The sequence below is a fragment of the Mytilus galloprovincialis genome, chromosome 10, assembly GCF_965363235.1.
Source record: "Mytilus galloprovincialis chromosome 10, xbMytGall1.hap1.1, whole genome shotgun sequence".
Lineage (NCBI taxonomy): Eukaryota > Metazoa > Mollusca > Bivalvia > Mytilida > Mytilidae > Mytilus > Mytilus galloprovincialis.
In genome coordinates, this window is record NC_134847.1 from 11,407,526 (window position 1) to 11,418,361 (window position 10,836).

At 33.8% G+C, this 10,836-nt stretch overlaps 1 protein-coding gene and 1 long non-coding RNA gene across 4 annotated transcripts; one reads left to right on the plus strand and one right to left on the minus strand.

The window, feature by feature from the left end:
- Positions 1 to 242: 242 nt before the first annotated feature.
- On the plus strand, positions 243 to 8,987 carry LOC143049838 (uncharacterized). 2 transcript variants are annotated; one of them, XR_012970331.1, is made up of 6 exons: positions 243 to 921; positions 4,130 to 4,245; positions 5,263 to 5,373; positions 6,092 to 6,161; positions 7,357 to 7,519; positions 8,569 to 8,987. It is a non-coding gene; the product is annotated as an uncharacterized LOC143049838 (long non-coding RNA). The 2 variants fall into 2 exon arrangements; XR_012970330.1 differs by having other exon boundaries at positions 243 to 905.
- Positions 4,440 to 9,776, minus strand: LOC143049836 (uncharacterized). Of its 2 annotated transcripts, XM_076223581.1 has the most exons (3): positions 8,477 to 9,776; positions 7,300 to 7,481; positions 4,449 to 6,140 (listed from the first exon to the last, which is right to left on the minus strand). In XM_076223581.1, the coding sequence occupies exons 1-3, from the start codon at positions 9,586 to 9,588 to the stop codon at positions 5,518 to 5,520; spliced, it is 1,917 nt and encodes a 638-aa protein (XP_076079696.1). In that variant the 5' UTR covers positions 9,589 to 9,776; the 3' UTR covers positions 4,449 to 5,517. The 2 variants fall into 2 exon arrangements, with proteins under 2 accessions (XP_076079697.1, XP_076079696.1); XM_076223582.1 differs by lacking the exon at positions 8,477 to 9,776 and having other exon boundaries at positions 4,440 to 6,140; positions 7,300 to 7,881.
- Positions 9,777 to 10,836: the final 1,060 nt, after the last annotated feature.

Genomic DNA, 10,836 nt, shown 5'->3' on the forward strand with positions numbered 1-10,836 from the left:
ATTCCTGATTAATTTGTCGAATTATTTTATAATTAAAGACGTTAAGAAACCTTTGGTGACCCCACAGTTTAAATGTCTATCGTAGGTACGTCGTGAACAGTGGTCGTTACAGACAAACGTTCACGTAAATTGTCCCAGTCAATGGATGAATTTAATGTGTCAATCAATGGCCACAGCCACACTGTTTTGAATTTCATTCTAGTTACAATGAATAAAATAAATTATCTCCCCTTTAAGTACTGGTCGAGGACCAGTTACCGTCATTTTTTGTCAGTATATTTCATTTATCTTCTAAACGTGAGAACATTTAAATCTATCCTTTGACAAGGAAAGTGGTTACCAAAATTACTTTAATATTTCAATTGGTCAGTATTTAAAATTAACTAAATTTCTCAGAAATTAACTTTTAACGGCGTCCGATTTCGTACGAGATTTGAAGATGCCGAGGACCAGTTACCGTCAGCACCGAAATTGTTACAATTCTCTCTCAATGGTTGTCAGATGAGTTTAAACACGGTCTCAAACTATTTTAACAAATTGTATAGTATTGATTTTTTACATTAAATGTTATGAATCAATTTGGAGATGAGCAAATATTTTTTTATCGCTGGAAGCGTCGTCTTCGTTACGCAGGAGTTGTCTCTCTTTGCTTACCTCGTCAAAGTGCCTCATTTTAATTTGGCGCCCTTTTAGATGAATTGTAAACCCCGGCGTTGAACAACATGGAAAGCATGGCTGGAAGTGGAATGAAGTTGACTGACCAATTATGAGGAGAACAAATTTGAAGACAGACGAATAATCAGTCAAGATTTTACTCAAAAAGACCGCACGTTTGGTGGTGATAGTCGAGATCGACTTGAAATCGGAACTTTCACTTTCAGACAGAGCCTCCAGTTTACATGCAGGTAATTTCACTGAAACGTAGGTCAACATTTAATTGATAGGTGACAATCAGACATTTTTCCATTTGTTATCAGTGTAGGATCCAAAACTTTTCCTAAAAGGGGAAGGGGTCTGACTGACCTAAGCGAAGGGGGAGGCACTCTTTTTTTTAATAGTTGTGCTTCAATGATTCCCTACATAAGCAACCAATTTTTTCTCACAAAGAAAAGGGGATGATCTGCCTATGGTTATGACAACCTGAAGAAGGAGCGGTTGACCTTTTGATTCTAGTTGTTTTAAGGGGATGACGGCAATTTCAATATTTTTACGTCAAACCCTACCCCCCCCCCCTTTTTCAATGTGTCCTTTAAAAAGAGAAACAAGGGTTGATAGTATAAACACAACAGACAACACCAAGAAAGATGAGTGAAGAAGTTATGGAATTTTATTGACTTGTCTTAATATTACTGATAGTTTTCCCAACCTATTCCAGCAGCTTGTCCTTTCACATTGTATATATTTAATATCATAGGAAGTGCCCCCACCCTTTATGAACCAATTTGAGGGGTCTTCATTTGCATCACATGGTTAGGTTAACTTTTTAACATATGACATGTGCTGATGTGTGGTGTGTTAGTACAAGTTTACAAATTATGCCACCTGCTAGCCCCTGAGTCTGAGTGTACCTAACTGTTTATGAGGCATGCTATAAATGTCCCAAATCTACCTTCAATAATGTAGCTGCATATCTGTACTAAAAATACTGTGTTAAATGTAATCACAATTACAGACAATTTTGAAATGAATGCAAGGGCTGTATAGCCAGCCATGGTACAAAATGTAGTTAACTTCCGTCATCAATGCTCCAGACTAAAAAATATTGATTCAATTTCAGATTATTTAAAATTTTCAAAATTGTATCTACATTGTAGAGTGGGGCGCCCATATTCGCCGGGGACCCAATTTCGCCGTTTTATGATTTTGAGGTGTAAAAACTTCAAAGGATGGCTGAAATGGAAGACATATACCGGTAAATGATATTATATAACAAATATGATTATTTTTTATAACTGAGACAAAATTGCGGAACCTACTGAAAAGGACCGAAAAACGGAGAACCATTTTCGGCCAATTTCCTGAAGAAAAAACACGAATTCAAAGAAGTACATGTATTTCTAAGTAATTCTTTGACTGAATGCCCCTAAATTTCAGTTCTAAACACCTTTGAAATGTCTGCTATTCATCTATTATGAAATCGATTTGATCAATGTTATTAAAAGCTGCAGTTATTTGATTTTAAATTGATGTGTAAAAACGGCGAATATGTGTCCCCCATTGACATAAAATCAGGTAATTTCAAACACCCTTTAATCTAACTTTTCTGATGATTATATTCAAACAAACACGTTTTCAAGCTTAAGAATATTTTGCATTTGAAGTTATCTTCATATAGAAATATCAGTATACTTCAAAAACATTCACACCTGAACAGAAACTGTAGAAAACATGAAAAGATGTGGCGAAAATGAGCACCTCACTCTACATCTATTCATATAATACAGAAAGGTTTTGAAGTTTTCTAGACTAGAAAATACAAATTTATACTCATTATACCACCGCTTTAAAAAAAAAAAGGGGGGGTATACTGTTTTACCTCTGTCTGTCCTTCCGTTAGTCAGTCCATCCGTCCCATGAATATTTTTCTCAGGAACTACAACACAAGGATTTCTGAAATTTGGTTTCAGGATTTATCTAAGTCAGCTATACCGTGTGATGCGATTTCAGATTGATCACTTGACAACTTCCTGTTTACCGAACACTTGTATGATTTTACACATGATAGCCAAGTTGAAAATTTTCATCAAATTTTTCTCACAAACTACAATACAAGGATTTCTAAAATTTGGTTTCAGGATTTATATAAGTCAGCTTAACCGTGTGATGTGTTTTCAGATTCATCACTCGACAACTTCCTGTTTACCAAACACTTGCATATTTTTTCACTATTTATATTATCCACTTGCTGCTGGGGTATCATCAGTGAGCAGTAGCTCGCAGTTTCACTTGTTTGTACTTTAAATTGGTTAAAAGAAACTTATTACACAAAAAAAATTGTCACCTTAATGTACCCCTCATGCATGTCTTACATTTAAAGGGATATTTAAAAACATTGTCATGGAAGGTCATCTAACAGGTTGTTCTCAACCTGATTATGGTGCAATGTACATGTATTGCCTCCCTGTTGTTAAATATATTGGCTTTTATAATGATAAGCTCAATAGTTGGTCATACAATGTACATATGCTGCAGTTTATAGTAAGATGTACTTGTACTACACTTCTTGACCTTGTGATTTATTGACCTATGTACATATATGCATGTAATACTGTAATCAAATTTGCATGTTCCTGTACTAGACTCTTTGACATTGCTCTTGTGATTTATTGACATACAAATTACATGTACATGTGTATGTTATTTGGTTTTTATGTTTAATACCTTAATACATGTACATCTATTCTATACTATTTATGTTATTGTAGCTGTAGTTCATCTCTGTCTGCAATATTATACATGTACATGTAATTTTGTCAGATGTGTATGTCTTTCTGAAGGGATGCAACTAACCACAGCTGAAAGTTTTATATGAATATGCTATGATTTTAATTTGATATGTCTGTCTAGCAGGGTTCTTAGTCTTGAATGCACAATGTTTTTGTTAGATATAGTTAGCTGTCAGTTATCTGCGAGTACTCTCAGATCTGTACCTAGTGTCTTTTTCTTGTCAGATAAAATGTACAAGTACCCGGCCATGACCAAAAAGGTCCACCTGTATTTTTGTGCATCTGATGAGTTGAGCCTTTTTCAACTGATTTTTATAGTTGTTTCTAATGCTGTACTGTTGAACCACTGTCCCAGCTTAGGGGGAGGGTTGGGATCCTGCTATCATGTTTACCCTTGCCATATTATGGATGTGTGTGTCTGTCCCAAGTCAAAAGCGTGTAATTCAGTGGTTGTCTTTTTTTTATGTGTTACATATTTGTTTTTCATTCGTTTTTTGTACCCAAGTTAGGCTGTTGGTGACATTCAGGGTCTTTTATAGAAGACTATGTGGTATGGGCTTTGCTCATTGCTGAAGGCTGTACATTGACCAATAGTGTCATTTTCATCTCTTGTGGAGATTTGTCTTAATATTGGCAATCATACCACATCTTTCTTTTTTTTATTCATCTGAATGTTTTTTTAGGGTCCCTAAAAGGATGAAGAATCTTCTTAATTTAAACTTGTGCAAATGTTAATATGTAGATAGACAACTACCATAAAACAAGAAACCAACAGATGAGTTTATAACGAAGACTACAGGTACAATATAATATTACATATTAAGGCATAAATCTTAATATACCTTACATTGACTGTGTTTGAAAAATACACTGTTTTAGTAATTATTCTGCTCATTTTGGAGGTCGTGATTTGCAAATAAACAAATATTTATATTTGTATTTGTTTGATTTTGGCATAATAAAACAAAGTAAATGTTCAATTTCTGCTACTGTAAACACAATTTGTTTAATCTGAGTTTGCTAGTAGACTGAAGGTTACATGTAAATACACATGTCTGCTATATCATGTACAATTATTCATTAAGCTGCTACCCAACACCTGACTAAAATTAACTTGGCTCGTTCAATTTTCACAAAATTTTTACAAAATATTTACTTTGACCCTTTGAAATGAATACAAAAATTTCAAAAAACTTGGAACCAATTGATTTTTAGGAAGAAATGGTTGAATATATTTCAGTCTGACAAACACTAGTTCGATCATTGAAAAGCTTAAAATTTCCTAAACAGTATAACATGATTAAAATGATTAACTGATTTTACAGAGTTATCTCCAGTATTTAAGGTACTACCTTAAATGAACAAAATATTATGTATATGTCATTCAGAAATTTTTCGATGTGAATACTATATAGCCTGACAACTGTCCATATCTTTTCAGATGATTAAAATGTTTATAAAAAGCTTTTATTAAAGTTGAAGATTATTGAAACTATCAATTTGATTATGATTCATAACATCTTCAAAAATCATTTGCTGATCTTTTACTTAAATATTGGTATATATAGTGTAAGATAATATTGTATACGTTATGCATGCATATCAAAACTTGTTATTTGTCATTACATTTGCTTTCGGATCTTTCAAAAACCACATTTACTTAATTTTTTTTTTTTGGATTAGAATATAAATGAATTACCAATAAGTTAAATAACAGAATAATTTTGCATATTATTATCTTTCATTAAATGATTTGTGAACCCAGATTATTGGTCAAAACTTTTTGTCTCTACCACTTCCTAATCATTTCTTTCAGAAACAATATGAAGACGTGCAAAAAAGGAAATTTAAATCTTAAACCTTATATGCATTAATACCCAGAAAAAACTTTTAACTTTCTGCAGCTTACAACATGTACAATATACAGGTAATAATAATAAGTCTTTTACAGATGATAATTGTATTATCGAATTAAAATCAATATAATGCAATTTCGATCCAAAAAAAAATTAAAATAAATTTCACAGTTCTTCAAATTATACAGTCTGGAGAGATTTTAATTATATATTCCTTATTCTTCCATTGTCTCTATAATCTCCATATCGCTATCAAATTGTAAAAATTCTTCCCTTATTAAAGGGGTCTTTACTCTGGTACTTCTTCTATTATCTACCATGTCTACAGATGATTTAGTACATGTAGCATACTGGTGGAATTCAGCAGTGATTTGTTGGTTACATTGCTGCATATTTCTTTTTTCTTCCTTCTTCTGTCTCTTCCTCTCTCTTTCCTCTTCCTTTTCGGTGTCTCTTATTTCTCTGTCTCTTTTCTTTCTTTCTCTTTCTTCTTTCTTTGCTTCCTTCAAAACTTCAGCTTCTTCCTTTTTTCTAGCTCTTTCTGTTTTTCTTTCTTCTTTTTCTTCTGCCAACTTTACTGCCTCATCACGCTTTGACTGTAGTTTTTGAAGCATTTCATCCCCTGTTATTACCCTGGCTTCTGTAATGATTTTACTAGAAGTTTTTTTTGCTAGAGATGGATTTGCTGGAGGTAACAGCACATCTGCTAAACTTCTTGGAATTAAGTTTTTTGTTACAAGGGGATTTTCAGTTGGTTCATTTATGCTCATCTCTATTTCTTTAACATAGGAGATAGTGTTGCCACAACAGTGACAAAGAATTGTTGATTCCTGGAGCTCTGTAAAAGAAAAAACTCGAGGTACAAAAATGTAGAATTTAACAAAAGATTAAATAACTCAGAAGTTAATGGGCAAGCAAGAATAACACTATTGAAACTATTTATTTGTTGCTGTGTTACATTTTTTTGTTTAATTATTTTTTTGTATAGGCCTAAAAAAAAATATATGTTTTTCCGGTAACATCATTTTGAAAAAATAGGGTCGGTAGGTCGGAATTCTTTTTTTTTTTTTTGACATCAGAAATGAAATCCGGAAAATTATCATGGTTTTTCCAAGTCCGGATCCGTAATTAATTTCAAAAACCGGAAGTGTGCCATTTGCAATGTTTTTGAAGCACCTGCTGTGCAAATTTCTTGGATTTTAACCTATTTGGAATACCTTTTGACATTAATAAAATGTTTTACTGGCTTTCTATGCAAGTAGAAGCAAGAGAGAAAAAATATTATGTCATCTATCAGAAGCCTGTGTCAAAAACGGGGTCGGTTGATACAATTTTTTTTTTTTTTTAAGATCCAATAAAAAAGTTAGGGTCGGGGCTAAAAAACAGGTAGACTAATTACCGGATTTGTTATCACATAAGCAACATGACTGGTGCCACATGTGGAGCAGGATCTGCTTACACTTTGGGAGCACCTGAGATCACCCCTAGTATTTGGTTGGGTTCATGTTGTTTTTTTCATTTTTAGCCATGGCATTGTCAGTTTGTTTTAGATTTATGAGTTTGATTGTCCCTTGGGTATCTTTTGTCCCCTCTTTTTTTTTAATGGCTATTTAATCAAATCCTGGAAAAACAGTCATTTGTATAACTTCCTGTTTGGGTCAGGCCGCAGGTCCTCAGTAGTGAGCTGAGGGAGGAAAAACTTTAGAAAGCGATCATTAAGAAACTTTGATAGAGTATGATCCACTATTTCGAAATTGCAAATGAAGAAAAAGAATATTTTGTTTGAAATATGTGCGGTAGGTTAAACAGGTCTCATGAAAAAGCATTATGTATGTCGCATGGTTTAAAAAAGATCCCAGTTAGCTTCAACCATTTGTCAACTGGATGAAAAAGTTGTGTAATTTTAGAATGGAATGATTAGTGATTAGGTATATTTATAGCCTGTCCCAAGTCGAGAGCCTGTAATTGTTTGTTTATATATAAAATAAATAGTTTACCATTACTGGTGATTGTTGTTGTATCTACATCTGTAGTTTCTTTATTTGTCTTTTCAGATTTGTTGAAGTCGGCGGGCGCAAGTTGTGAATTTGGAATTATGGATCTGTCTACAGGATACATTCCTGATTTCCTGAAAGACTCTTTGACCCTTGCTAGTGTTGTAGTCTGGTCAATTGCAGTGCTGCAAATAAAAATGATACCCATTACTGAAGAAAAAGTGTAAGTTGCATGTTCTTGTCAGTGTTTATATATGTTACAGAAATTAGATTATACAGTTCATGTGAAATTGAAGTTTGAAGTCTGCTGACAAAAAACTGAAAATCAGTAAGTATTTAACACCATTAACTTAAAAAATACTTGTTGAGGCCAAATAAAAATATATACTGCAGCTGTCCTATTTGAGCAGTCAAATTGCATTGACTGTATATTTATATGTCATATACAGTCCATGACCGTATATCACCTTGTTTATGAGGTTGACAATGTGTTTCCGTAGAATTTTATTTATGACGTCAATAAAACATACAGGTTTGGGAAATTTTACGTCGTTCGCTCCAAATTTAAAAATGATTGTTTTTACACTAAATACTTCATTTAAAACACTTATATGAGTTGCAGTATATAAAGGATAACCATACATTGTCTCGAAATATCAATCGGTTATTTGTACTCGGCTCGAAACAGGTAGAAATGCTCGGCACAGCCTCGCTTTCTACCTGTTTCTAAGCCTTGTACAAATAACATTGATATTTCGAGACAATGTATGGTTATTCTATGTGTGTGGTTCCAGTTACATACTTTTAAAAAATGAGGTCAGTAGGTCGGCAAATAATTTTTTATTTATTTTTATTTTTGAATGTCAAAATCTGGAAAAAATTGTGTGTTTACCGAAATTGTTTCCAGTATTATACACACCCCAACCGGAAGTCCACCATTTTTAGATATGTTTTGTTGTAAAATAAACAGTCATGATATGTTTTTAGTTAATTTTGTTGCATTCTGTTATGAATTGTTACATTTTAGCCATATCAGATACTTGTGATGGAAATTCAGATGACAGAAATCTAAGAATTTAATTATTTTAATTCCCAATCCTCAAAATTTGATTGCTTGAAAATTCGGTTGTACCAAAAAAATACATAAACATATAATCCAAGCATATGTACATGTAAATACCTTAATAAAGCAGGAAACTTGGCTTTGCCTATGGTGGCACACTTGTTCAGGTTTCCCAAGGTAACTGATAATTGGTTCACTTTTTCTTTTAGAGGTCCAAAGATGGCAACATCCAGTGGCTGCAGCAGATGTGTAGTATGAGGTGGTAAACCAATGATGTGAATGTTGTTAGCTTTGGCCTTCTCTATCAGGTCAATACTGATATGGGAATCGTGGTTATCAAAAATCAGCAGTACTGGTCTTCTTGTTCCACAGAATGGTATGAAAACTTTGTCGAACCAGTTTTCAAACAACTCGGTATCCATGTACCCGGATTCAGAGGATCCATATAACCAGTTATCTGGAACACCATCCTTAAAGCTCCTATGAGGCAGGCAACCATCAAAAATCAGAAATGAAGGGAGGACATGTCCATCCGCTGCTATGCACATGTGAACTGTAATGTGACCATGGACTAATACTTTTTGTTGGTAGCTGTGTGACCCTTTTAGTGTTAAAACTTTTTCCTTACTTTTTTCTTTACCACTGAAGCCAGACTCGTCACAGTTAAATATCTGGTTGGGTTTATTTGTTAATCCTAAAGAGTCGACTGTGTCCACTAGCAACTTGAAATATTGGTCAACCACAGTGACATTAGACATGCGTCTCCTGGCTTTGTCCTGCTGTTCTGGTAACTTTTCCGACAATTCAAGGTGTCTGTTTAGTAGTTTGTTGACCCATTTGTTACTAGGACCTTTTTCCATATTGAATAAAGTTGATCTACCTGATTTCTCAATGATAGAAATTACGAATGCTTTTAACATTCTTCTTGTCAAAGGAAAACCTCTCTCTGCCATATACTTGACGTAGTTTATTAAAGATGTTTCTTCCTCATCTGTCAGCATCTTTGAAGGTCCATTCAAATGGTTGTCATACTTTCCATTGACATGGTCTGATATGGTTGTCCTTGGTACCCCATATTCTGTAGCTGCTTTAGAAATACTTAATTTGTTGGAATTTACTGCACCAATGGCCTTATCAAGGGACTCCTGCAGGTATTGCTTTTTTTGTGGCATCCTTAAAAGTAAAGATAAATACATTTGTATATTTTGATAAAAGGTCAATGAAGGCATATATATATATGAAGATTTAATCTACAGAATAAATTTCTAAGGACACAAGAAATATAATTGCCAATGAGAAAACTCTCCACCAAACCAGACTTTAACAATGAGCAAACCCAATTTAGATTGTAAGCAAAATAAAATAATGCTTGAATAATTATTGTCAAGTCTGCCAAAAACTCACAGAAAGCTTGGCATATGGATAGTTACAACAGTGGTGTACAAACTAACTGCTTTTTATCTTAGAAGGTGAAAGACCTGGATGCTTCATACTTTGTATATAGATGCCTCATGTTACGAATTTTCCATCTCACATTTATATTGACCTCATTTTCCTGGTTCATTGGTTATAGCTTAGTTTTTATACGACTGCAAAAATTGATTTTTTTTTGTCTTGTATCATTTATATTGTTATCACGTTTCTGTCGTCGTATTTGTCTGTTGGGTCCGATTACTTTTAGTTTTCGCTCTCGAACTTTAGTAAAAGTGAATAGAAATTTTAACACAAGATTTATGGCCTTAAAAGGAAGGGTGGGATTGATTTAGTAAGTTTTGGTCCCAACAGTTTAGGAATAAGGGGCCAAAAAGGGCCCAAATAAGTATTTTTAGCTCACCTGGCCCAAAGGGCCAAGTGAGCTTTTCTCATCACTTGGTGTCTGTCGTCGTTAACTTTAACAAAAATCTTCTCCTCTGAAACTACTGGGCCACAATCATCATTGGGGTATCTAGTTTATAAAATGTGTGGCGTTACCCGCCAAACCAACCAAGATGGCCGCCATGGCTAAAAATAGAACATAGGGGTAAAACGCAGTTTTCGGCTTATAACTCAAAAACCAAAGCATTTAGAGCAAATCTGACATGGGGGTAAAATTGTTTATCAGGTCAAGATCTATCTGCCCTGAAATTTTCAGATGAATCAGAGAACCTGTTGTTGGGTTGCTGCCCCTGAATTGGTAATTTTAAGGAAATTTTGCTGTTTTTGGTTATTATCTTGAATATAATTATAGATAGAGATAAACTGTAAGCAGCAATAATGTTCAGCAAAGTAAGATTTACAAATAAGTCGACATGACCAAAATGGTCAATTGACCCCCTAAGGAGTTATTGTCCTTTATAGTCAATTTTAAACAATTTTCTTAAAATTTGTAAATTTTTAATACCGGTAACATTTCCCACAGAAACTACTGGGCCAAGTTCATTATAGATGGTGATAATTGTAAGCAGCAAGAATGTTCAGTAAAGTAAGATGTACAAACA

What these genes read in the sequence shown, in the direction of transcription:
- LOC143049836 (XM_076223581.1), bottom strand. Translation starts at nt 9,588, where the DNA reads ATGCCTTCATTGACCTTTTATCAAAATATACAAATGTATTTATCTTTA. An exon ending in AAGTTTCCTGCTTTATTAAG is followed by an intron (nt 7,482 to 8,476) that starts GTATTTACATGT and finishes TTTTATTTGCAG; the next exon opens with CACTGCAATTGACCAGACTA. An exon ending in AACAACAATCACCAGTAATG is followed by an intron (nt 6,141 to 7,299) that starts GTAAACTATTTA and finishes TTTCTTTTACAG; the next exon opens with AGCTCCAGGAATCAACAATT.